Genomic DNA, 24,913 nt, shown 5'->3' with positions numbered 1-24,913 from the left:
CTGCCATCATAGACTTCTGTAGCGACTGAGAATTGCGGAATCTCTGATTGACTATCCGCATATTCGCATGCATCAATTTATAGCAATGGCTTTGTACAGGACGATTTAGTGCTGCACTGCACCCTAAACCGCAATATGTGCCAATGAAGGCGAGATAACTGAGAGATTTTCCAATTTGCCGCGACGCCCCGATACCTAGAAGTGTGAACGTTACGGAAATTTGCCGTCCCGTATTGTTGTTGTCATTCAAATTGGACAATATAGAAGTATGTTCCACTAGGGCCAAGCAAAACATACGTAATAGTATTTGGTTTTATGTAATTGCTATCAGCAGAATATGGAATTTATCTACAGCATTAACGGTATCAGTTTGGGAGAAAATACAACTATTCTGGTCGATAGGACAATCTCAATTTATCTATTTGGTATTTATTCATGCAGTTACGATAGCTCTGCTATAGTACAATGTCCAACCCATAGTATACATAGTAGATTTTCGTCAATTACAGAAATAGAATTGCCGGGACTTCGTATGTCCAGTTACTATGCAATAGCCTCCATCATATGCCTTTCCTGCGCCATGCGTCGTAATCATCAAATTCATCGCCATCGTCCTCGTCCTCTTGTTCCTTCTCTTCTCCATCTTCGGAAGTTTCCAAGTTCCGATTACTGTCGATAGAGCCTTTCGTTGTGCCCGGCACCCCGGTTGCAACAATCTTAGGGCGAAGTCTCTCGCGCATTTCTTTGAGCTTCAACACTCGACTCTCCAAATTCCTTTGCTCTTCAAACTGATCCCGTAGATCATTCATAACTTCATCCAACTCATCATCTCCTCCGTTAACATCGTAAGTATTCGTCGAAGGCCGGTTAATGACAGCAGCGCTTTCTGCGACAGTAGCCGCTTGAACCTTAGCGATGTCGTCTTGGAAAGCAGCCCATTCTGCGTCAGCGTCCGTTGCAACTTCGGTTTTGGAGCTGTCCGCTTCTTTACGCCTGTCAGCCGACGGTTCGCGAGAAGCGTCAAAAAAACCTGGTGGAAGTGCTGGTCGCGACTCGATCGCTTCGCGACGTTGGCGTTTGTCATTTCCCGGAGCTTCTGCTTGAGCACTCGTGTCCAACGCTCTCTTTGCTTTCCGCTGCTGTGCTACTTTATACTTCTGTACCGCATCACGATGGGTCGGAGTGCCAATGTGTGCCTCCCACTGCAGTTCATTCGAAATGAAGAGATCACAGACTGCGCATTTCAGTCTATTGTTCACATACTCCGCAAACGGATGCTCTACCTTCTTTGATGATTCTGCTTGCCGGAATAAGGCACGAATACTTGTCGTCATAGCCCCAATTATCCTGATCTGAATATTCCAGCACAAAATATGGTGACGATGTTGACCTGTGGACCCCTTAAACTCTCTCTCGCTTCAAAAGCTCCCAGACTGAAATAAACTTAGTAGTATGCGTCGCAGTATTTTGCAGCACCCCTTTTGACTAAAATTTCTACGCATGAATATTTATGTCAAGTACTGTCCTCATAATTCCTCGATAGCCAACTTTCATCTTTATACGGCAAACACAGCAACTATCCGTGAAATCATACTATTAGCGGATTAATATCGACCGCAGATACTGCGTTAAGTGATCCGTGCGCGTATAGGAACCCCCTGCCTTCTCACTTAAGGGACAAGCCTGTGCATTGCATGTACGAGCCGTTATACTCGTCTGTAGTAGAGTAGTGTACCGTAGCCAATACGCGACTCTAGAAGTACTTCACGCTATTGTGCTACATAGAAGCTTAGAAAACAAGCTTCGGTTTACAGAGAAACTACGGCTCCACTCCACTACCAGTCATTAGACCTGATTTTGTTATCCACAACGCGCACGCGTCACGGCCTGTCAGGCATTAGGCACGAGCAGGACCCTGTTACTAGCAATCGCCGAAGCGAACCGTGGAGATGGCGTCAAGTATACACAATTCATTTATTTTTGTTCTGAGCTATGCATATTAATTGAAGCCATAGCTGAACCACGAAGGTCGAGTCGAAGTACAAAGGGTCAGCATAGTCAAACGCTGACGCAAGAGCTCGAAGTAGTCGACACAAAGCGAACAGAGAGTACGCCGAAAAATGCAGCAGGGAAATCAGAAAGGAAACGGCCCAAGGCAAAATCGCGACGGATGAAGAAACAAAGCATGCCTGAAGAGGAGGAAGACGAAGAGTCATATGTGCGCTGTGTGTGCGGTCTCGAGGTTACTGATCCAGACGACGACAAGCCACTCATGGCACAATGCGAAGAGTGCCTCTGCTGGCAACATCCCGAATGTACTATGGGGATAACGGTTGAAGTTGACGTCCCCGATCAATATTTTTGTGAGCGTTGTCGGCCCGATCTTCATGAAGCATACTTCAAAAGGATTGCACAGGAAGAAAAACCGTCGGTCTTATCAAGGCCCAACGATCCCGACTATAAACAGGAAGCTGATGACCAGTCTCGTACTGTAAACGATCTGAAATCAGGCAAACGTAAATTGGAGCGCTCCCCTTCCGTCGAGGTACGCGAGTTCCTTATCAGTCACTTAGTTAAAAGTATGATCTAACACCGAGATCTAGGGCCCGCTGAAAGTACAGAAAAAAGAACGTCATGGATCGACTTTTGATCGGACCGATACATCTATTTCAGAGAAATTGGATCAACAGGAAGACAAACCACAGCCACCACCACCCCGAACAGTCACCAGCCCACCACTTCGAACAGTCACCAGCCCACCACTTTCAAGAAGAAAGTCATCCGCTTCCACTATTTCGAAAGCAGTACCTTTGCCGTCGAAAGTAGATCACATTGACGATCTTGCGGATAATGTGCGGAAATCAGTTGCCAATGGAATATTGAAACTGCTAGAGAAAGCGGCTGACGAAGCGATCAGCAATGATACGCTTCGGGTGGACGAAGGGACCACAGCTTTGGCGATTGCCGAACAGCTCAGTTTAGAGATTGAGTACTCTATGTACGAGCAACTTGCAATAAGGACGGAGAAGGATGTCGGACACAAATACAGAGATAAATTCCGAACTATACTGTTTAACTTAAAGGATATCAAAAATTCAGTGTTGCGGCAAAAAGTGCTATCTGGCGATATCACACCAGAACACTTAGTTCGAATGACGCCGGAGGAGATGATGAATCCTGAACTCCAAAAACTAGCAGAAGCTGTGCGAGCAGAGAGTATAACGCAGTCGATCCTGAAAAAACCTGAAGCTCCGCGAATACGAAGAACGCATAAAGGAGAAGAGTTTGTCGGAGACGTCGACCCTATGGGCACAGTGCCAGAGACTGCCCCTGAAAGAGAAGAAGAGGAGGGTCTGCGTGTCAAGGCTGAAGCGGAAGCTCAAGGATCTCCCAATGCCAATGACAATCCGCATCAACAGAGATCAGTGTCACCATTCACAAATTTTGAGCAGAATCATTTGCCAGATATCACACACCCAGATGATGAGAAGCGAGCGCGATCTCAATCATTACAACTGTCTGACGCGGGAGCGAGGAACTCAGAAGACCGAAGGTCTGCGACGCCGTCAGCTGATTCTGAAGTTGCAGACAACGAAGATTTCAATATTGATCAAGTGTGGAAATCCGTCGACAGTCCTCCAGCTGGTAAGCGGTCGTCTGTAACGGCATCGGATCTTGTCCAACCGATTTCTCCACCTCCGCAGGGTCGTCGGCAGGTGATCGACGAGGACATCGATAGGCTTATAAATGATGACTTGGATCATAGTGCGATGCCCGAAGATGATTTTGACAATAGCTACTCGCCAATGCTGGAACCGAAAGATCCTATGATATGGGAAGGATTGATTTCGATGGCTGGTGTCTCCGAGTTTATGGGAAGCGCTGTTCAAGTCGGTGGTCCTTTGTTTGATGGTGAACTAAGACGATGGCAGGATGTCATTGCGCCATCTATTGATATCGATGGTCGCTTGTCAAAAGACACGGCGGCTAGCTATTTGTCAGAGGTATCGTCGACGAAAGATCTCGTTGCCGTATCTTTCACGGTAATGGACTCAACTTCGAAAGAGCAAGAACGTGCCTTTACAAGGCTCTTTGACTACTTCAGAGGCAGAGATAGGTATGGCGTCATACGGAACAAGTTCCCAAATGTGAAGGATGCGTACTTAGTGCCTCTCCTGCCTGCCGATCCACGCCCTGAATACATGCATATGATAAGCTCAATCAGCATCCCTCGTATTGTCACAACGCCAATGCTTCTGGGCATCTTTGTTATCAATAAGACCAACCCATTAGCTCGAGCGACAGCCGGCGGCTATGTTACCAACCCCGAGATGCAGGGAGAATCTGATGAATATGATCCCACAGCCATTCCAATGGCACCGAGTACCTCATCAGACGCATTCGGACATCGAGAGCCGTGGTATCCGCCTGTGGCAAGAGAAGTATCATCCTTTCCTTCGCAGTCGTTGTCGGTAGCCACTGCATCCACAGCGGCAGATTTGCCTTCCAGCGGCCCCCTTAAAAATGTCACAGAGACCCTACTGGGTCTGGCGCTGCCGCCAAATGAAGTGGCTTTGTTACAGAAAATTCTTGCGAGTAGGCCAGAACTGACTCATGATCCATCGCTCATCAATGACCCAAATTTTTTGATCAATGTTGTGCAGGACTATCAGAGGAATCATTCTGAAGGTTGAGAAGGTTGTACGGATACTTGGGTTCGGAATGGCATGTTCGTATTATTGTGTCCTTTATATGTATAGTATGCAGTTTTATTTCTACGGCTTGATTTACTGGGAATTGGAATGGGCAGTCTTCTTGTAGCTTTTATCTATTTGTACAATACATATCTATATACGATTCAGTTATATACGATTCAGTTTTTTTCATCCAAGCTATCGTCAACATTTGCATCGGCCCCTGGATTGACCTTGTCACTCTCTGGGGCTCTCGCTTCTTTCCACCGACTAAACCGATCTATTATTCGCTGTCTAAGCTTCTGCATAAGCGGAATACGTTCGCGCACCACATCTTGTTCATAGACAAACCGGCGTACTAAAATGTTGTAGATAGTCCCGAATGCAAGTGCCATCACCGTTGAGGTCAGAATAATGACATTATATGGCATACTAAAGTCGGGCGTGGGAAGAGATAAAAGAAGACTGGAAGTCCGCACTGCATATGCATATGAAACATTATTTTCCTTGGAAATGACTGTAAGAATCCCTGGCGGTACGTCAAATCCTCTATTCGCATCTGGAGGATACTCTGCTAAGTACAGTAACGTCTTATCAAAGTCGTAACTAAGCGCAAGCCTTGATTCCGGAGGAATATCGAGTTTGAGTTCGAGATAAGTGCCGCGGACCCTTTCCAAAAATGGACGGTATAAAATCTCATTCACGACTTCTCTTTTAATGGCTGGAGACTTTGAGGTTGTGGAATTAGAGAGTGTAGCTGCCAGTGTGTGAATATATGGCTTCATGTACCACGGCAACGACTCGAAATATATGAGCGATACTGAGTCCGTGATGGAAGGATTGTAAATGATGGTTTGGATACCGCCATTTTGTTGGCCACGCCCAGTCATGGAACGCTGGATGTATACTGGCGGGGGCTCATTCTTGGAGACAGACGCGGAATTTGAAGTTGAGAAACCGATGTCAAATTCATCGTTCTCTGCAGAAAAGTTAGCAATATCTGGATACACAAGTTGGGAGTTACATGGCATACCGAGCAATGAAAAGCATGCTTTAGATGAGGTGCTGGACACGATTACACCTCCCTCTCGACTGAGATGCCAATCGGGCGTAATGTGCGCACAAACAGAATATGATGAGACGTCATTTTCAGACGCCCGATCTAGCAGGCACCGGTTCTGAATCTTGCGACCGAACACATCAGAAAGCCTCCAGTTGACTGTGTCTGGGGTAGGCAAAGGAAAGCATATAGAGTCAGAATGATATGATTTCGACGTATCACACTGCAGCTCCTCTGATGGTGGGGGCTTGGGAACGGGAGAATCTTTAACAAATTACTTAGCCAGATCTAATTTGAATGAACTAGTTAGGTACTTACGTCTTCTCTGAAGAGATCGTAGTACGTCTAGAACAACGTCAACTTTCTGAGTCATATGCAACCGGCACCTGTAATCCGAATCGCACGTTGGTACGAAGTCGAGCGCCATCGATTGCCATTTCGAATCAAATATCCTATGGCCATCAAGCAGCGAAGAAATGCCCGCACGGCCCTTGCAAGGAAGAAGCTTCAAAAATGGAGTGAGGTTTTCGGTACAGACAGTTTCGCGTGGTAGCGAGCCATGGTACAGATGCAAACTTGACGATGACACATTGCCTTTCCCGGCTATTAATGTGGAAGCGCCGGTAGTAGGGTCTGGACGGAACGAGATCGGATTTGGCGTAGTTCGACTGGAGTCCACAAAATTCAATGACGCACAAAATAAGCCGGACAAGGCATTGACCAACTCATACCAGTGATTCTCAGCCCTGATCCCGTTACTATATACGCCTTACGTATTAAATCAAGTGGTATATACTCATCATATGATTCGCCAGCGATCCACGCCCATACCTCTACGCCAGTTCCGCCTGCGTATTTTCCATTGTGTGGAAGTAACCCCCATTCTTCCGAGTCCCACCAGCCTTGTGTAAACCGAAGATGTAGTTCATGCGTCTGGGTACTTTTGACTATCTGGCCCACGCTTCGTGGGAACAAGCCATAATGAGCCAAAAACACTGGCTGATCGGTTCCGTTCACTAGATCATATCCTTGTGCTAAATCTGAATTGATTTCGAAATTGAACGACGCCAGTAAATTATTTCGCGGTAACGGCTTCAGATCAAGACTCTCACTGTACCCTGATGCCTTGGACGATAGCGCGCAATCGGAAACATCAAAAAGCGACACACAAACACCGAAGAGGTATACCCAAGTACCTAGTACAAACATGAAGAACGCCGTCCTATCATTACAGTTGAAATATATTGCGCAAATGTGAGTCGATTGCCGAACATCTAACTTGACTCTCCGTTTATCACGTGACTTGATCTTCGCAGCGCGCTCGTTCGCAGCAGGCATTTACCCGGGATAATCAGAGCCGTGTTTCGCTGCGGGTTAAAGGCGAGTCTTATTATCGAGTCTCCTATGCCTTAGTATTCAGCAAAAGCAAAATTATCAGAAACTAGCAAACAACAATCTATTGATTAATCCTTATGCTTCCGTTTCTCCGGAGATCTGGCTAGGATATGACAACAACCAAGGCCTTCCTTCCAAACCGGGTAACAAAGTAAGCTCCACTCGCGGGCCTTGCTCAGGTACATAAATTCTGGCACCGACTGTCGTTTCATTGACAGTTGCGCCGTATATGTCTATATTTGATTACGCCGATACCCAACAGCCAAATCAATCACAAGGAATCGCAGGGCCTGAATTATTTGTTACCCGCCATGTCCCCCGCGAGTTTGAAGCCTTGTGTACTGCCTGGTCGGTTCCAAGTAACTTGCAATTGATTCCGCGAGCTAGTATTGGATAACATATTTTGAGTGTGCACGTTCTTAAATTAGAATTCTTGGACTCATTTGCTTCTTATACGGAAGAGCAATCTGATCGGGTTGTTCATTCCAGTTAGATCTCTTTGTGGTCTATAGGGCAGTGTAGGTTAATCGCGCTAGTACCCACCGATGTTCCCGAGGAGACTATTAATTTCAATTTACTGATTCAGTGTCAACAGGCATTTGCAAATCACGTATGGATTGGTGAGAGCTGCTTGGAATCGTCTTCGATCGCGCATCGGAACAAGGAAACTACGACCTCTATCGCAGCACTGAACTTACTCCCGCCAGGAATTTCGTACGATGGCATCGAGCGACAAGAGTATTTCTATGTCCATAGAGAGTGCAACACCTTCAGAGAGCCGCGACTTGTTTTCCAAGATCCGGCGTTATCCTTCGGCTCCGTCATTCAGCAAAGCAGCTGCGGCAGTTCGTGGTGGTCGTCGACAAACCGCGTCTGGTCTACAACCTCCACCTGAAATCAAGCTCATTGAACAAAGCGTAATACCACCGAATCACTCATTAACTAGCACTTCCTCACGGTCGTTGTCTGTCGCTACGACATCATCAGTAAACAGTATCGCGTCCTTATCTACAAGTCAACAGACAGTGTCTTCGCCGCATACCGAAAATTCTGAATTGTCGTCCACTACGTTTCCTACGCCGCCGTTACCTTCTCCAGTTCCAGCATCAGCTAGTTCGGAAGTGAGGACTCCTACGCCATCGACGCCTACTTTGGCCCATCCAGAAACATCAGGGAGTACGAACGTCCATCGACAGGGATCAACGAGTAGCTCGCGTCGCAGTTCCGGCAGGACGGAGATTGGTGGCGGTCGATCTGTAAAGTATAAGTTCAATAATTTTGTCAGCAGCATTAAGGGCTCAAAATCGGGGAAGATAAATGAGATTTCTGATCCTTACAATTTGAAGCATGTTACACATGTGGGATATAACTTGCAAACCAGGGAATTCACGGTACGAATATCAGGAGTTAGATTCAGGGTCTCTATTAACTATATCAGGGTCTGCCTCCAGAATGGCAGAGGGCACTAGAAGCCGGCGGAATCTCAAGGGCAGAACAAAAGAACAACCCACAGACTATGATAGATATCGTGGCATTTATTTCGGATTCAATGTCTAAAGAGGACGACGTTTGGAAGAAATTTGATCATGTCCGGCATCATGACATGGTGGGATCCGGTCATTCGCCAATATCCCAAGCGCCGATGACGCCCCGGAGTCCACATTTTCCGCGGAATATTGAAGGTAGTTTCGAAAATCCACGACCAGCTCCTGCACCTCCTCCAAAGCTCAGTCAGGACAACAACCTGATGCCAAGTCGACCTGCACCGAAAGCTCCCAATGCGCCCAGGCAGGCAGGTCAGCTGATACAGCAATACCAGAATCTCACCCCGCAATCATCTTCATTTAACAGCCATACTTCTGCACCGGCCTCGCCCCACTACAAGTATCTGTCTCAAGTTACTCCAGGCACACCACCAGGCAGTCAATTCCAGTCCCATTCCCATTCACAGCATTCGTACCAACAGCCCCACCCTTCACCTCCCAATTTTACATACACAACATCGCAAGCTCAGATTTCGCGCACACCTTCGCAGTCTCAGCTTCATTACCAGCCAACTATTCACCGGCAAGCTTCCCAGACTTTTCAAAGTGTCCTGCAACGCGAAAAGGAACTAAGAGCTTCATGGCAAAAATATCAGAACAAGGAATTGCCACCAGAACCGCCGGTGGAGCAGCAGAATGGTGTGTCCCAGACGTCTGCGGGAAGTGCCTGTATCAACTTACAGCCGTCGCCTGAGATTGTTGTGCGTGAGAAAATCGAACAGAGTGACTCGGCTCGTCTTCCATCTCAGCATCTATTTGCTAGCGGCGGCGACAAGCAAGATGGCCTCGAATCACATAACCAAGGTACAGCAAGTGCCACACAGGAATCACCGCGTCGTGCACGACAACATAACTCGCCGCGTCAGCAGCACAACGGTATTATCAATCAGACAATGGATCCTTCGAAGCTCAACAACTTGGAACAGGTCATTTCTCCTCGTAAGCGTGAACAGAAGCGGATGAAGGATGCAGAACTTATTGCAAAGCTCTCTGCGATTTGTTCCGCAGGTGATCCGACTCGGTTATATAGAAACCTGCACAAGATTGGCCAAGGTGCATCTGGAGGGGTGTACACCGCATATCAAGTCGGAACGAACTTGAGCGTGGCGATCAAGCAGATGAATTTGGAACAGCAACCTAAGAAGGAGCTCATCATCAATGAGATCTTGGTGATGAAGGAAAGCAAGCACCGCAATATTGTCAACTTCATTGATAGTTTCCTCTACCGTGGCGATCTCTGGGTTATTATGGAGTACATGGAGGGAGGAAGCTTGACTGATGTTGTTACATACAATATGATGACAGAGGGCCAGATCGCTGCTGTGTGCAGAGAGACATTGTTTGGGCTGAAACACTTGCATTCGGAAGGCGTTATTCATCGTGATATCAAGTCAGACAATGTTCTTTTGTCATTGAATGGCGATATCAAATTAAGTGAGTTTTGTATGTATGTTTAGAATGATTTTGCAGCTGACGAGACTAGCTGACTTTGGATTCTGCGCGCAAATCAACGATAACAGTGTCAAGCGAACGACAATGGTTGGAACTCCATATTGGATGGCTCCCGAAGTGGTTTCGCGCAAGGAATATGGTCCCAAAGTTGATATCTGGAGCTTGGGTATCATGGCTATTGAGATGATAGAAGGGGAGCCACCATACCTTAATGAATCGCCAATGAGAGCACTGTATCTCATTGCAACTAACGGAACGCCTGATTTGAAAGATCCTGGTTCGTTGTCATCGACATTCAAGGCCTTCTTGGGTTGGGCCCTTCAAGTGGACCCTGACAATCGAGCATCCGCGGCCGAGTTGCTGGATGTAAGTCTTTGGCAGATTTTGATATGGGAAATGTTCCAGGGCTGATCGTGCAATAGCATAATTTCCTGCAAGCGGCGGATAACCTCCGATCACTTGCTCCCTTGGTCAAAGCAGCTCGACTTGCCAAGCTGCAAGAGCGCAAGTCGTCGGCAAACGGTAGTAGCTCGAATCATTCATAATTTTAGTCTGGACAGACTTCCGTGGCATATATCTCTAGATATCGATGTTGCAATATAAAATTGATGGTACATTGGGGCGTCTTTGTTTTTTTTTTTTGTTTCTTTTCTTTTCTTCATCCCTTCGATTGTTCTCGGTATTGTTTGCGGGATATATATTGTTATCACACATGTTTGTTGTCACTTGGATATATTAAAAAGTTGAGTTTGACTGGACAAATGGACAGATGTACATGGGTGAAGATGTGCCCCTATATAGATGTTCCGCGCTAACGGTTTATTGTGGAGTAAAGATGATCATGTTTGTAGTCTTATATCGCTTGTTTAGGAGTGTACTATATCGTGTTCTGAGATACTGCGAAGCAATGTCGTGGCCAATTCCATAGCAGGGTTCAACGTTTAGATGAAACCGCGATTGTGCCGCCTAGTTAAGTTAGGCTTCGTAAACTTTGTAGGCTTCGTGACCGCAATCTCGGCCCAACCTTGTGTTCGAGCTTATCAGGTCCAAAGCCAGGGTCACTTCGCAGTCCATAAGCAATTGCGCTACAACAGCACGATGTTTAGATCGTCGTCATCTCCTTCTGTAATTGATGGCCTCGTCAGTATGTGCTGTTCATATTGAATGGGAGTTAATTAGATGAGCCGTCGTCGGCTAACGCAACCACTTAATCGACTAGACAAAGCCACGGATGAGAATTTAACCAGCGAGAACTGGGAATATATTCTTGCCGTATGCGACAAGGTCAACGCGTCTGCAGAGAATGGGTGAGAATTGTATTAAGTTGTGCAGAAATTGCAATGGGCTGATTAGAGTATACCTATAGACCAAAGGAAGTAGTGTCTGCGCTACAAAAGCGTATCGGACATCGGTCGGCCAATGTGCAATTATACGCGTTAGCAGTGAGTGTTGGTCACTTGTTTATGGATGCCAGGTGTTAATAGTAGTATAGCTCGCAAACTCGTTAGCTCAGAACTGCGGTACCAAAGTACATCGAGAACTGGCGTCACGGGCATTTACGCAGGCTCTCGTGCGGATGGGATCAGATAGGGTTCGCAATTGTTGTTTTAGCATACGTTATTCGTATAGGATGCTAATAGCTCTCAAAGAGTGTGCATACTAGTGTGAAATTGCGCCTGATTAGTGTCATGGAAGATCTTGTCAACGCCTTCAAAGGCGATTCATCGCTCAGCTTGATGTCGGAGGCACTAGATCAAGTGAGGGTAATGAGTAAGGTCAAAATATAATACAAAGTCATGATTTGGTTGATTAATAGTATGTCATAGATTCTGGACTAAAAGTGCCGGAGAAGCTTGACAAGCCACCGGTCAAGCGCCAAGAGACCACGGAAGATAAGGAATTGCAAATGGTTCTGGCGTTATCCTTGCAGGAGAGCAAAGTAAAGGAGGAACAAGAAGCAACAAAGAAAGAGGAGGAAGAGCAGAAGAAGACGAACGGTAGTAATGGATATGATAGCGTGACTGGATCGCTGGATCCCAATGCGACAATTTCTCGTGTTCGCGCTCTTTACGATCTCACTGCGACAGAACCTGGCGAGCTCTCGTTCCGAAAAGGCGATATCATTTATGTGCTGGAATCCGTCTACCCAAATTGGTGGAGGGGCTCATTGCGTGGTCAAGTTGGCATTTTCCCTCTTAATTATGTTACCCCAATCCCGGACATTAAACCTGAAGACTCTCAAGAGGATGTGGATGAAGAAGCTCAGGTGTTTGCCGAGGCTGATAGTATCGACCGCTTACTCTCTATCTTGTCCAGTCCGTCTGCGTCGGCGTTGGATTCCGCTGAGCTTGAGCGAGTGTACAAGGCGTCCATGGCTGTACGCCCGCATCTTATCAAGCTCATTGATCGCTACGCTCAGCAGAAAGAAGAAATGCTAGATCTCAACCAGCGGTTCACAGCTGCGATGCAGAAATACGAGGGATTTGTCGATTCGCATGTCCGGCAATATCAGCCTCAACAGCAGCAGTATCAATCGCCTCAGCAATACCAGCCATCGTATCGTTCGTACGATAGTCAGCATGCATCAAGGTATTAAGTGAGCATTTCCCAACAATAATTAGTAAATGTGTCATGTCTGTACGATATTTTTTTGGAGTTTTGGAGCTAGGTGATCGAATGCACGGCTTCGCGGCGCATGTCATGTTAGTGAAGTCAGAGATTAGACTGCATTTCATAGAAATAGTATTGGACATACTACAAATTAACCACGCATTGGGTATTTTACGAATTAATCTATGCCAGCTACTGGTTGCAGGAGGAGTTTCGATCTCACACAGAATGAAACTCCGACGCATCCTATAGCGTAATTTGGACGCAGACACAAAAGCATACCCCGATTATTCTCAACTATGCGTCGGTAATTACTTTCAAAGAAACTTGACTTGGCCTTGCCAGTTCCCTATTAAGCTTTCCAATACGTATTATGATTCCTCTAGAAGATTCGATAGCTGTTTTGAACCGCGATAGAATTCTATTATAGTGCATGATAGTGTTTGGTCATGAATTGCACTGAGACGTATGTATGATAGAGAGAAGTAAGTGTGGGGCCGGGCCCACGTAAGCTCAGCCAAAAGCTGTGGGTGACGCGTCGTTCCATTGCGTTGTGGCTGGTGCGCTGGTGACGTCGCGCTGAGGTTTCGCTCATCGATACAATCATCTCGGACATGACCGCCTGCAAAATCTGCTCGATACCCAGTTCTTCCTATTTCTACTACGATTATTTGCTTCCGCTGTGAATACATTCGCGTTTCTTGTGGACCAGATCAATCAGCTGTGATCTTCGCCGAGCTACGGGTCCAACTACTCACCACATATTCGCGCCTCATTACCTCGTGCGGCGCTGCTGTGGAACATCCCCGCGACAGCTGCTTGGAGATTTGAATTGTCAGCTCTCCAACAATCTGCAGACCTTTCGTACGTTCATAATACCATCACACAATGTTCCGTGCTTCTAGTCCGACCTCGATCGAAGAGGCCGTAAGTATGTCGTCTCCCTGTGTGTTGCGAGTGATCACCGCGATTTCTGCTGGTTCTCGTCTCTAACAGTTCTATCTTGCAGACAAGGCAACCGATGAGAATTTGACCAGTGAGAACTGGGAATATATCCTTGAAGTTTGTGACAAAGTGAATGATTCTCCAGAGGATGGGTATGTTTTGAGATTTATCAGGCGTGAGCTGGTTTCCGGCCAACGATCAGATCGTTAATGTGTCTATCATAGACCAAAAGATGCAGTCAATGCTCTTCAGAGGCGCCTCGCCCACCGATCCGCAAACGTCCAACTATATGCACTAACGGTGCGTTGTCAATTCTCAGCGCGTCGCTCGCTTGATTTACGCTAACGCCATAGTGTAGGTCGCCAACTCTTTAGCTCAGAACTGCGGCACTAAAATGCATAGAGAGCTTGCGTCGCGGGCGTTCACGCAGACTCTAATTCGTATGGCGACAGACAGGGTGCGTGTTTTGCATAACTAGATGCCTGATCCGAAATGTATTGCTGACGTCCACAAATGCAGACTGTGCATGCCAGCGTCAAGTCAAGATTATTAGAAGTCATGGAAGGGCTTGTGAAAGTGTTTAGACATGACCCGTCTCTTGATATTATGGCGGATGCCTTGGTCCAAGTCAAAACTCTTAGTATGGTTCCAGTAACCACTTCAGACTGATGAGCCACCTTTACTAATAGCTCAATTTAGACCCACGACTACACGCTCCAGAAAAACCACAGAAACCTCCGATCCAGCGAATGCAGACGTCTGAGGATGAAGAGCTCCAAATGGTGCTCGCTCTGTCGCTTCAGGAGAGCACACAGAATGACGAGATGGCGGCCAAGCTCCGGCAAGAAGAGGAAGAACGGCAGACGATGGCAGCCATCAGAGAAGAGCCTAGTATGACTAGTAACGATGCCGCTGGACGCACTGCGCCAGCAGGACCTGTCACAGCCGACCCAGCATCTTCGGTCAATCGAGTTCGCGCCCTCTACGACTTGACAACTGCCGAGCCTGGTGAGCTTTCATTCCGTCGAGGTGATGTTATATTCGTTTTGGAATCAGTTTATCAGGACTGGTGGAAAGGCTCGCTTCGAGGGCAAGTTGGAATTTTCCCTCTTAACTATGTCACACCGATCAAAGAACCGACACCGGAGGATCTTCAGCACGAAGCAGAAGAAGAAGCCAAGGTGTTTGCCGAGTCGGCGAGTATTGAGCGTCTTTTGGCATTGTTATCCAGCCCCGAAGCCGCAGAGAACGTGGACTCCGCCGAGATGGAGAACCTGTACAGAACGGCCATGTCCATCCGACCAACTCTGATCAATCTCATCGACAAATATGCTCTGCGCAAAGAAGAAATGGTGGACTTGAACAATCGATTTACTGCTGCGGCTAACAAATACGAGACGTCCCTCAACTCGTATATTCGCCAACACCACTCGCCCCGAATCCCGAATGCTCCTGCTTCTGCTTCTGCTCCTGCTCAGTATCCCACGTCAGCGCCAGTTGACCTTCTCGCGGCGTCGGCGAAGCATCCTATTGCTCCATCGTCGAGCCAGACACCTTTCTCCCCCGCCATACAGCGGCCTTACCCAGCGACCACCGAGGTGCCTCACCCGCAGCCAAATCAGACGCCGTATACTCCGCTCATCCAGACATCTTTTCCAACAAGTAACCAGGCCCAGTTCTCCCCGTCAGCTTTAGACGAGCTGACTTATTCGCCACCACCTTTGAATAGCAACCCATTTCCATCAGGCTCTAACAATACCCCTTATCCCATGACTACAAATAACAATCCTTATTACTCTAGCGTGCCGTACCCACCGTCTACTGCAGCTTCGACTGCGCCAAACGGATCATCGGCTGCACCATCTTCCGCCTTCACCGGGTATCCCGATCTCTCATTTGCATCTCGCCGTTGAAGTTGATTGGCTGTGACTTATATTACGGAAATGTTATCGGATCAACGTAGACAGTGTGTTTTGGGTAGCCAGATTTACTGGTTTGACAATGTCTTCTTTTCTTTGCTACCGGCAATTTACGATGTGTCTTTGTTTTCATTATGCGTGGTTCACAGTTAATACGTCGTCGTTTTTTAATGAATTTCCTCGTTTGCGTCCGTATAAGAACTATTCGTGTTGTAAACTACGTCGGCACACTGTCATGCTCATGACTCTACAGCCGACGAATCTAATGGAGAGTGCAAGTACCATTACAGCAGTATAAAGATACAGGTATTTAAACCAGCCGATATACCGCTATAGACAAAATCAAATCGTTCACGATTATAAATCCAATTACAAATTTCGCTCGCCGGTTTGTCCCGGGAATAACAAACCAATTTGACTCTGAACTCCAATTATCCCATTCGTACCCCCCTCCCCGGCGATGAAAATTGTTGCGAACTGCCTTGGTCCCTCCATGTACGCCCACTTGAATCCGTAATCCGATATTTCGCCCGTAATAAACAAAACAACAAAGCTAACAAATAATACCAACACGCCAGCAACATACAGTCCCGCTACAAAAGATCGACCGGGTGGTATATGTTAGCACACAAGAACGAAATCAAACGAAACGACGCAGCCAAGGACTAAATGATAACCCATTCAACATTCTTTCCTTCGGGGGTCGTCGTTGCATCCGAGTCAGGGATGGATTCGCCTGCCTTGGTTAATGTCGTTGTGTCCGTGCCTGTGCCTTCCTGCGGGGCGGTGACAAATTGGCCAGGCCATGACTTAGCGGGCTGCGGTGTGGGCGGGCGCGACACAGTCTCTTTGGCGTCCATAGCGGAAGAACCAGATACGTCATCTGTCGACTTAGTACTAACGGTTGGCGATACACTCGACTTTCGTGCCCACAGTCGCGAAACAAATGATATACTGCGAGAATAATATGACGTGTATTCCCCGACCTCTCCTTGTGATTTCTGACTTGCCTCACCAGTGGAAAGCTGACCTTCCTTCATGTCGATGGCACCTCCTGAGGTAGTCGCAGCAGCTGTAGCAGCGCTCTCAACAAATACAGCTGCAGCATTGCCAAACATGGTTGCGATCATATCTGCGGAGGGAACTCCCGCCGCAGCACCCCCCAAAACGCCGGCGCCAGTAGGGGACGCAACGACGTCGACGGACGTCTGATAGGCTGCATTAAACACAGCATTTCCGATGCTCCAAATTTTGTAATAAATAGACGCTCCCGGTATTGTAGACGCAGTGGTTCCGTTGTCATCAGTAGTCTAGTGATGGTCGTTAGCATCCATTAAGGTTTATAATACTACCCGGTGCCAAACTCTATTAGGAATACAAGCCCGACAGCGCGAATGACGGCTGACCAGCCAAGTAACCCTAATCCAGAATTGGCCCACACAGCGCAGGTTACACCAAGCTCCATTCCGAACTCCCAACGGACCGCATGCGTCGGCAGCTCCGTTGACTCCAGGTTTTGACCGCCGGAGACCATACCACAGATGCCTGACACACGGTGCGCCGGACAGAGGACGTGGATTGCCGCCAACGCCTGGTAGAGTGATCACAAAGTTGGCAAAAGCTTGCATACCTGATTCGACTGGAACTGAAATCCATGCAGCCCACCACTGTCGGTGGATTTAAGATCCGCATTCTTATCCCGAATAACCATAGTTGCAATTATGCACTTGATATACTCGACTGAAGTATTTAATAATTCGAGACCGCTGGTTTTCGCTTTGACCTGTGCGGTGCTAATGAGTGCTTCGATTTCCTGCTCGTGGGAAGCAATGGTAGGCTCAACATAGGTATAGTATACGTAATTAGCACCCTGCAAAGGAAGTCGTTAATAACGCCAATATTACACAAATCAAATGTCAAATATACCTGAGATTGCGGCATCACGAGCCAAAGCATGAACCCGAACCTAGCAAACTGGTATAAAGGCAACCTACCGATCTTGCCGTCAGCATGCTTTCTCAGATTGCGGCTTACAAATATAGCCCTTCAAAGGCCATTTCGCCGTATACTATGATAAACGTATCATGCTGGAAGCGACCACAGGTTCTACGTACCAAACAAACAAAAAGCCAAACCACGTTTCGAGAGTGGTGACGATGCTGACGACAACCCAATACACTAACCAGGGAACAAGCGCATCTTGATCCCGCGACTTCAGGGCCTTGTAAGACGCGTATACGGGATATTGAAATGATATACAGGATCTGGTGCAAATATTCAAATTAGCCATAGCGTTAACAAGTACAGGACCGCGGAAACAGCAGACGGATCCTGGGTCACACTTACGAAAGGAGCTTCAGGAGAAGACCAAACATCTTGAAAATAGGATGAACAGTAAGAAATGCTCTGCCAAGACAGCTCAATTCCAAGTTTCAGTATATCTACCGATCAATATGTCACGATGTTCGGAATGGAATTCGACCAAACGGAGCTCCGATGTGGTAGAGATATGTATGGGTACGTTGGTAGAACAAGAATGATTAATCGCAGCGGCGCGAACAAACTCCCAACCACGATAAAAGTCAGCAAATTTACGCGTTTGCAGCTGTAACTATCACGGTGTTTTCTCAGTCTTGCTAACACGTGATACCATGATCCACCTTAATTACGAACGGCGCAGTTGAGCAGCAGACCATCACAAGGCTCTATGCTAAAATGAGTTGCCGAAGTAGGAAAGTGAACTTGGTCATGACATCACTTGTACGCAGATGCGCGAGCAATCACTCCGTTTTCTCAAGTTGGACAACCCAGCACGACCAAAGTAGTCACAAAGTGCTAAATAGATGTCGACCAAGGTTCTCCGCAAAAAAATATACCTACAATTGCAGTAAATATGGATTTTGTATTCATCTACTATGCTTATCGTACACAGGGCAATATCTCTAAAACGTGCTTATCTTATAAGGGTACTCCCACACCTGATCCTTTCGTTTCCACAGCTTTCGTTTCTTCTTCGTCACGAAATGCTCAACGAACTGCTCCACGCACATGTCCTTCTTGAACTTGCGAATAAATCGTGGATCCCACAGCTCCGAAGCAATTCCCAAATCCTTACAGCACCGCATTAGAGCATTGCTCTTACAACCTTCCGTTGCTGTAGAGATGTTGTTCGCGTCAAAATACTCCTGCTCTCCACGGGCGATACTGACCAATCTAAAAACGAAACGTCAGCCTATGTAAAAGTCATAATTATCTGGAAACACTGACCGACCGTGGCAAACTAGTGCGTACTCGCGCGTAACCAATTTAGGAGTGATAATGGTCTCTCCTCTCGGAGCAAGGCCCCACCCACCAGGGCCGAAAGCTTTGTTCAAGATTCTTCGGTACTTGATTTCTGGTAGATATAGAATACCGTCTAAAATTTCAAAGTTAGTCTCCCATGAGCAGATCCACAAAGGACAAAGTCCTACCAGGTTTGATTTCCACATCGTCAGCATCTATTTCTTTCATCAGAATATCGGCAATCTCTGGGGCAAATGCCTCAACGCTTAATCCGTGAAATGATCTTGTCCAATCAATCTTGTCTGGTGGCAATTTCTCGAGTAAAACGGGCGCGTCGTTCAGTTCGAAGCCAGTCGCATCGGACACAGCTTCGGTCTCATTTCCCATGGATGAATTCAGAGTGTCTTGGAACTGTTTTGGTGTAGCAGAGATTCCGCGTCGGTGTGTGACTATGTGTGAGATACAAGGCATGCTACCGCACCTAGCGAAACGATGTACGGATCGTAGTTGCAACAACGACCGTAGCCCAATACTGGACATCGTAACTGGTTAAGAATATAATATATGGAGTGAACAAACTGTAGAGGCAAGCCTGCAAGTTTAAGGAAAATAGATACAGGAAATTAATTCGAAAGTCTGCCGCTTCGGCGACGCGAATCAAACGCGCAAAGGAGCCGCACCATCATGCATATACGCCAAAACGTTACTCAAAACGTTCCCGCTTATGACTTTAACTGTGTTCGAATATTGTTCTTCTGTCTATCCCAGCATTCTTTGAGCGCTGCCATCTGTGTATAAATATGTTTAGGACTGGGCTCTCGAATAATTGAAATGATTTATGAAATGAATAATGATATGCCCTCGGTGGTCGTAATACGCGTATACCGTGTCTGGCAGTATAAAATAGAAATAGCTACCTTACCTCTTTAGCACATTTCCTCCAGTCTCGACCATTGTCCGCGTAACAATCAGTTAATCTCGTGTTTTCCGCTATTGCAATATATGTTTGAGTTATCCTATCAGTGTGGTCTCGTCACGAGATATGCTTACCCGCGCATCCTGTGTCTTCGATCCTCTTGTCCCTGTATGGATCTATCAGCTGAAAAATTTCAGTCGCACGGCTAGAACGGGTCGTACCACTCATCTGGCTCATCATCATCTTGAGGCGATTGTTCGGGATGATTTTGTATTGGCTTCTCGTTGGCGCTCATTGCTGAATGCGACTACTGGAGATCCTGAACATAAAAGTCGCTTGACATATCGTACAGGCACCGGAGGCAGTATTTTCTACTGTAGTTTCGCCGCAACGACGAAAGTATAAGTGGTTGTCGCCTTGAAAATCCCGCCCTAATTATTTATTGCATCATATCGCAACAACCAACATCGCTGTATCTATCTATCACAGAAATATAGCCCCGTTTGCACCAGACCTCTGCAAACTCACTAAAAACGTTTCAAATTTGAGTTTACCTTAATACAATGGCGCTCCTTAACTCTCCGTCAATCTATTGCACACAACCAATATTCATTCATTACGCCAATCATTAAACACATACAGCATAGTGAACACAAATGCAATTCAATATGATTCCGATGCAAATGACACCCAATTTGTAAGACAGCCAATATCATTAATCAAAAATGCCCAGAACCATACATCCTGCATCTATCGCGCCATGAACAAAATAGTAAACAGGCAGGTAATTACACTTATGGCCAAAGTTCCTCGCAGCACGTTACGTTCGATGAGTGAAAAAGATCCGCTGCAGGTCGCACATTGGTAGTCTGTGAACGATTTTAGTACACCACCAACTAACACACACAGAAACCGACGTACCATTTAATGGCGTATACGGTTGCGGAGTGTATACTCCAAAATTTAAGTTATCATATGCGGCAAGATGTCCAGGGTTAGCTATTGATGAAGGATTCGAACTTGCGTCATAAATGTATAGGGTGTATTCGGCGCTATCAGAGATTAGCACAGTCAATTGACACTCGTCAGCATGGTCAACGTACACGAGCAGGGGGATTGTAGCAGTCTCTTGATAGGCACTAGTATTCCACACGACATGCGTGTCATTCGCCGTCACATTTGCGATTGGATAGTAGTAATCGTTCACGCTACAGTAAGCTTCAACATTGACGGCCGACGGACTAACAATAAGAGATGTGTATGTCCATGAGAATGTGGCATAGTCTCCAACTTTGATATAAGTCTCTGAGTCTGTAATCGCCGGTGTGATCATGGACACGCCTCCGGCTGGTGATCGCGGATCTATGCTGGACGAAGCAGTTGAGTCACTCTGAGTCGCGGACGACGAGACTGCCGTGGTAGCAACAGATGATGACTGTGATGACTCTGATGTAGGTGTTTTGGACACGACTGATGTACTTGTTTTGGACGCGACCGATGAAGTTATGGATGAGCGTGACGAAGTTTTACTGGAAACTTGCCGCAGTTGAAGCCCCACTAAATTCTTAGAATTCGCTAGGCCAAGAATAATAAATCTATGGAAACAAACCATTTCTTGCCGCGAGATCGTGCAACCATCGCGGACTTTTGGCATATGCCTCGGAAGAAAGTAACAGGCAACAGAGAAATATTACTATACTTAATTTCATGGCTACTGTATGTAACTATACCCGGTGTAGTCAGGTAGGGAATGCCCTGGTGATGCTCGAATAGATCGGGTTTATACAGGTGCGGATTCAAAGGAAGGTGTAGCCCGCTGCCACACATTTTTAGGTACCGCTCCCGACAATCGCCGCACTGAGCACGTGTAAATACAACTTTGGTCAAACAAGGATTAGTGCAAGGCCTCCTCAGTACCCACTAAGCTAAAATAGGAATAGTTTGTTGACTTGACGCCGCAGAAATAAGTTAAAAATAGGAAAGTTCGCTGAGCTGAGAGCTTATCATAAAGTTTATGGTGCATTGTTCGTCTGCTATTTACGCACTTACTGTCACAGCAGCCCGACTTCCTGTCGCAGCCATCGCGGCTCGAGTTTGCTGTTCGATCGCATGGGCATTTGTTCTCCATGTATCCGAAGTTTCATTGCGAATGCAATTTTATCGAGCGGGTCTGGGGATACGCCAAAAGACAAACACGAGCGGAGTGCTTTTCCCGTCCTCTTCGAGCATTACAAGAATGAGTGACCGTTGCGCTGGAAGACCTACTACCGAGAGCAGAAGGCTCTTCATAGTACTTGCATGTGCATCAAGGGAAACAAGCGTGCGAAGAAAGAGGATGTCGTGGTGGCCTATGGCGATGGTCAGTTTGGGTCGACAATGAACGGAAATAGAGCTGCGCCAGTTAAGAAGCTGCGCAAGCATCTTCGGCGGTATGCTACAGTGGTGACAGTCGACGAGTATCGAACGAGTCGAGTCTGCTCCAAACACAGTGAGCAGCAGAGAGATAGGACGGGTCTCGGCGACGAAGAGGATAAGGGTGGGGGAACCAGTGCGCCGGACCTAATTCATATCCACGCGCAACGTGATGCAAATGGAGCGAAGGGACCATCTCTCCATCTCTTGCACTATTCTGCAACAAGTGTCATACAAAGATGTGAACGCGGCTCGGAACATTGCGTGGATATTTTGGTGGATGCGCGTCCATGGTGAAGGTCGACCGCCATGGTTCGGTAGACGTAATCGTTGATGCAGGCAGCGGTTAAAGGAAGCTGTCTACATTTGTTATTCGGTGGACTAGAGTTGACCCTACTTCGAGACTAACCTTTAGCCACCATATACGGAAGCAATTATGAGCTCTCAGGGTGCAGACGTCAGCCACGGTCAACCATAAATTTGGGGAAGGTGCGTGATATGCTGGAATCAAAGCAATGAAGTGTTCACGGTAACTTCTATATATAGACGATGCAAACACACACTATATTCTAAATAGATTTACTAAGTCCGTGTTGGATTCAATTCTTCCAGAACGCAAGTTCCTATAGCTAACATTTCATAATTTTCATGCCACAATCAGATCAATGCCATACTTTATAACATCTAAAGATGAGTCCACTATATTACTGTAAATCTACATCTAAACAATATACGTCCTATCCACCTTGTTGCAACTTTATGCCAGGTGCTCTGGCTTCATAGCAGGAAAGAGAAGAACCTCCTTGATCGAGTAAGAGTTGGTCAAAAACATAGTTAGTCTGTCGATACCTGCACCCCAGCCACCCGTGGGTGGGAGACCGTACTCTAAAGCCGTGCAGAATGTCTCGTCAATCAGTTGAGCCTCGTCATCGCCTTGATCCTTCTGACGCGCCTGTTCCTCAAATCGCGCGCGCTGATCGAAGGGATCGTTCAACTCAGTGTAAGCATTCGCGACTTCCTTAGTGGCCACGAACAACTCAAATCGCTCGCAAATGCCAGGAATAGACCTGTGGTACTTCGCAAGCGGTGACATCATCTGCGGGTGACCAGTAATGAATGTGGGATTGATGCAGGATTCCTCGATGTACTCGCCAACCAGCTTGTCAAGCATACGAGGGTTAGTCAATGGAGGACTACAAACAATGTGATGCTGATCCAAAAGGCCCTTAAGAAATTCGCCAGTCTCAGCAGTATGCAATTGATCTCCAGGAGGGAACTTGACGTTCAACTTTTCCTCCAGCGTGCCAATCATATCCAAACGCTTCCATGGCCGACTGAAGTCGATCTCCAGAGTCTCGCCCTCTGGACCAGACGGTTGATACTTGATCTTATAGTCGCCAGTGATCTCTTTAACCATCTCGGAGAAAAGAAGCTCAGTTGTCTCCATGAGATCATAAAAATCAGCGTAAGCTTCGTAAAACTCACATGTAGTGAACTCGGGATTGTGCGTATAGTCAATACCTTCATTACGGAACTGTCTACCGATTTCATAGACTCTCTCAAGACCTCCGACGACGAGCATCTTTAGGTAAAGCTCAGGAGCAACGCGCATGAAAAGGTCCATGTTGAGCTCATTGTGGTGAGTTATGAACGGCTTTGCCGTGGCGCCACCAGCAATCATGTTCATCATAGGAGTTTCGACTTCAATAAAACCGCGACTGTCAAAGAACTTGCGAATATATGTCACAATCTTGGAACGAACAATAAACCTGTTGCGCGTGCTGTTGTTCATGATGAGGTCGAGATATCGCTGTCTGTAGCGCGTCTCTTGGTCCTTGAAACCATAGCGCTCCGTAGGCAGCATGTGCAAAGAGGGCGAGAGCAAGACTACCTCTCTCGCGAAGACGGAGATGGTACCCTCTCCACCTCGCTGAGGCTGAGTTCGTCCCGGATAGCCTTTGACCCCAATGATGTCACCTCTGTTCAAATGCTCGTGCATAGCTGCAAAAATACCCGTAGCATCTTGAGCTTGACAGACGATTTGAATGGATAGCCCATCAGCACGGAGATCGTAAAATTTCAACTTGGAGCCGGACTCACGCTTAACATGAATACGACCAGCCACAGAAACCTCGACGTCAGGAAGTGTCTCGCCACGTGCGAGGGTTGTATACTTGGAAATAAAGTCATTAAATTTTGTTGAAACGTGGAACTTGTGCGGATAAGGATCTGGCATATGGCTCTGCCGTAGTGCCTCGATCTCACGACTTCTCAATTTGAAGTATTGCTGTAGACTGCGTCAGTACACTCTACAAGCACCTAATAGTCCAGAGCAGATTGGCAACTCACGTTAGGGGTTAGTTCCTCTTCTTCACTCTTGGCCTTTGCGACTGGAACCTTGTCGGCGACTGCCGCAGCCTTCTCCTTCTGCAGCAGTTATTAATCACCCAATTCACGATCTAAATTCCAATATCCGCACAACGTACCTTCTTAGCCTCCAAAGCACGCTGCTTCTGACGTTTCTTGAGCTCAGTCTTGGAAACTTGCTCGCCAGTGACCTCGTCAAGATAGGTCTTTGCCAATTGATCCGCAGCTGCGGAGACAGCACCATCGGTTTGAGCTGCTTCGGAAGACATCTTCTAGTAGATTGTATCGCTCAGCGTAGAAGTAAAGGTATCTATAAT

The 24,913-nt window shown here is 46.9% G+C and overlaps 12 protein-coding genes across 12 annotated transcripts; 5 read left to right on the top strand and 7 right to left on the bottom strand.

Moving 5' to 3' along the window:
• Positions 1-408: 408 nt before the first annotated feature.
• POJ06DRAFT_261173 (uncharacterized protein) lies at positions 409-1,471 on the bottom strand. The gene has a single exon (XM_056188583.1). The coding sequence runs from the start codon at positions 1,332-1,334 to the stop codon at positions 561-563; it is 774 nt and encodes a 257-aa protein (XP_056040812.1). The 5' UTR covers positions 1,335-1,471; the 3' UTR covers positions 409-560.
• Positions 1,453-4,810, top strand: POJ06DRAFT_214885 (transcription factor S-II, central domain-containing protein). Its single transcript, XM_056185510.1, has 3 exons — positions 1,453-1,959; positions 2,016-2,545; positions 2,604-4,810. The coding sequence occupies exons 1-3, from the start codon at positions 1,950-1,952 to the stop codon at positions 4,692-4,694; spliced, it is 2,631 nt and encodes an 876-aa protein (XP_056040811.1). The 5' UTR covers positions 1,453-1,949; the 3' UTR covers positions 4,695-4,810.
• POJ06DRAFT_261170 (GPI transamidase component PIG-T) lies at positions 4,811-7,097 on the bottom strand. Its single transcript, XM_056188582.1, has 4 exons — positions 6,551-7,097; positions 6,073-6,500; positions 5,728-6,018; positions 4,811-5,673 (listed from the first exon to the last, which is right to left on the bottom strand). Exons 1-4 carry the CDS (start codon positions 7,090-7,092, stop codon positions 4,874-4,876), a joined length of 2,061 nt encoding a protein of 686 aa, XP_056040810.1. The 5' UTR covers positions 7,093-7,097; the 3' UTR covers positions 4,811-4,873.
• A 300-nt stretch (positions 7,098-7,397) lies between these two features.
• POJ06DRAFT_261167 (uncharacterized protein) lies at positions 7,398-11,181 on the top strand. The gene is made up of 5 exons (XM_056188581.1): positions 7,398-7,667; positions 7,745-8,540; positions 8,588-10,127; positions 10,177-10,511; positions 10,568-11,181. The coding sequence occupies exons 2-5, from the start codon at positions 7,869-7,871 to the stop codon at positions 10,688-10,690; spliced, it is 2,670 nt and encodes an 889-aa protein (XP_056040809.1). The 5' UTR covers positions 7,398-7,667; positions 7,745-7,868; the 3' UTR covers positions 10,691-11,181.
• On the top strand, positions 11,170-13,221 carry POJ06DRAFT_261165 (uncharacterized protein). Its single transcript, XM_056188580.1, has 6 exons — positions 11,170-11,289; positions 11,365-11,452; positions 11,512-11,587; positions 11,638-11,736; positions 11,795-11,915; positions 11,972-13,221. The coding sequence occupies exons 1-6, from the start codon at positions 11,244-11,246 to the stop codon at positions 12,739-12,741; spliced, it is 1,200 nt and encodes a 399-aa protein (XP_056040808.1). The 5' UTR covers positions 11,170-11,243; the 3' UTR covers positions 12,742-13,221.
• A 153-nt stretch (positions 13,222-13,374) lies between these two features.
• Positions 13,375-15,935, top strand: POJ06DRAFT_261161 (uncharacterized protein). Its single transcript, XM_056188579.1, has 6 exons — positions 13,375-13,686; positions 13,765-13,852; positions 13,925-14,000; positions 14,059-14,157; positions 14,220-14,340; positions 14,400-15,935. The coding sequence occupies exons 1-6, from the start codon at positions 13,644-13,646 to the stop codon at positions 15,611-15,613; spliced, it is 1,641 nt and encodes a 546-aa protein (XP_056040807.1). The 5' UTR covers positions 13,375-13,643; the 3' UTR covers positions 15,614-15,935.
• Positions 15,936-18,216, bottom strand: POJ06DRAFT_303607 (TB2/DP1, HVA22 family-domain-containing protein). Its single transcript, XM_056190810.1, has 6 exons — positions 17,966-18,216; positions 17,734-17,883; positions 17,546-17,609; positions 17,250-17,489; positions 16,998-17,210; positions 15,936-16,929 (listed from the first exon to the last, which is right to left on the bottom strand). Exons 1-6 carry the CDS (start codon positions 17,992-17,994, stop codon positions 16,285-16,287), a joined length of 1,341 nt encoding a protein of 446 aa, XP_056040806.1. The 5' UTR covers positions 17,995-18,216; the 3' UTR covers positions 15,936-16,284.
• A 112-nt stretch (positions 18,217-18,328) lies between these two features.
• On the bottom strand, positions 18,329-19,532 carry POJ06DRAFT_30017 (mitochondrial genome maintenance MGM101-domain-containing protein). Its single transcript, XM_056190709.1, has 3 exons — positions 19,090-19,532; positions 18,887-19,034; positions 18,329-18,832 (listed from the first exon to the last, which is right to left on the bottom strand). The coding sequence occupies exons 1-3, from the start codon at positions 19,439-19,441 to the stop codon at positions 18,562-18,564; spliced, it is 771 nt and encodes a 256-aa protein (XP_056040805.1). The 5' UTR covers positions 19,442-19,532; the 3' UTR covers positions 18,329-18,561.
• Positions 19,533-20,207, bottom strand: POJ06DRAFT_30008 (uncharacterized protein). Its single transcript, XM_056190706.1, has 4 exons — positions 20,039-20,207; positions 19,952-19,983; positions 19,824-19,891; positions 19,533-19,689 (listed from the first exon to the last, which is right to left on the bottom strand). The coding sequence occupies exons 1-4, from the start codon at positions 20,110-20,112 to the stop codon at positions 19,624-19,626; spliced, it is 240 nt and encodes a 79-aa protein (XP_056040804.1). The 5' UTR covers positions 20,113-20,207; the 3' UTR covers positions 19,533-19,623.
• A 22-nt stretch (positions 20,208-20,229) lies between these two features.
• On the bottom strand, positions 20,230-21,606 carry POJ06DRAFT_261149 (uncharacterized protein). Its single transcript, XM_056188578.1, has 4 exons — positions 21,427-21,606; positions 20,921-21,374; positions 20,739-20,869; positions 20,230-20,686 (listed from the first exon to the last, which is right to left on the bottom strand). Exons 1-4 carry the CDS (start codon positions 21,524-21,526, stop codon positions 20,568-20,570), a joined length of 804 nt encoding a protein of 267 aa, XP_056040803.1. The 5' UTR covers positions 21,527-21,606; the 3' UTR covers positions 20,230-20,567.
• Positions 21,607-21,881: 275 nt separating this feature from the next.
• POJ06DRAFT_261146 (uncharacterized protein) lies at positions 21,882-22,553 on the top strand. Its single transcript, XM_056188577.1, has one exon. The coding sequence runs from the start codon at positions 22,116-22,118 to the stop codon at positions 22,524-22,526; it is 411 nt and encodes a 136-aa protein (XP_056040802.1). The 5' UTR covers positions 21,882-22,115; the 3' UTR covers positions 22,527-22,553.
• A 433-nt stretch (positions 22,554-22,986) lies between these two features.
• On the bottom strand, positions 22,987-24,865 carry POJ06DRAFT_240677 (uncharacterized protein; the record flags this gene model as incomplete). Its single annotated transcript, XM_056186103.1, has 3 exons — positions 22,987-24,516; positions 24,579-24,656; positions 24,716-24,865. 3 exons carry the CDS (start codon positions 24,863-24,865, stop codon positions 22,987-22,989), a joined length of 1,758 nt encoding a protein of 585 aa, XP_056040801.1.
• Positions 24,866-24,913: the final 48 nt, after the last annotated feature.

Source organism: Lipomyces tetrasporus (assembly GCF_029532465.1).
Source record: "Lipomyces tetrasporus strain NRRL Y-64009 chromosome Unknown POJ06scaffold_11, whole genome shotgun sequence".
NCBI classification, from domain to species: Eukaryota; Fungi; Ascomycota; class Lipomycetes; order Lipomycetales; family Lipomycetaceae; genus Lipomyces; species Lipomyces tetrasporus.
This window is presented reverse-complemented; position numbering and strand designations above follow the sequence as displayed.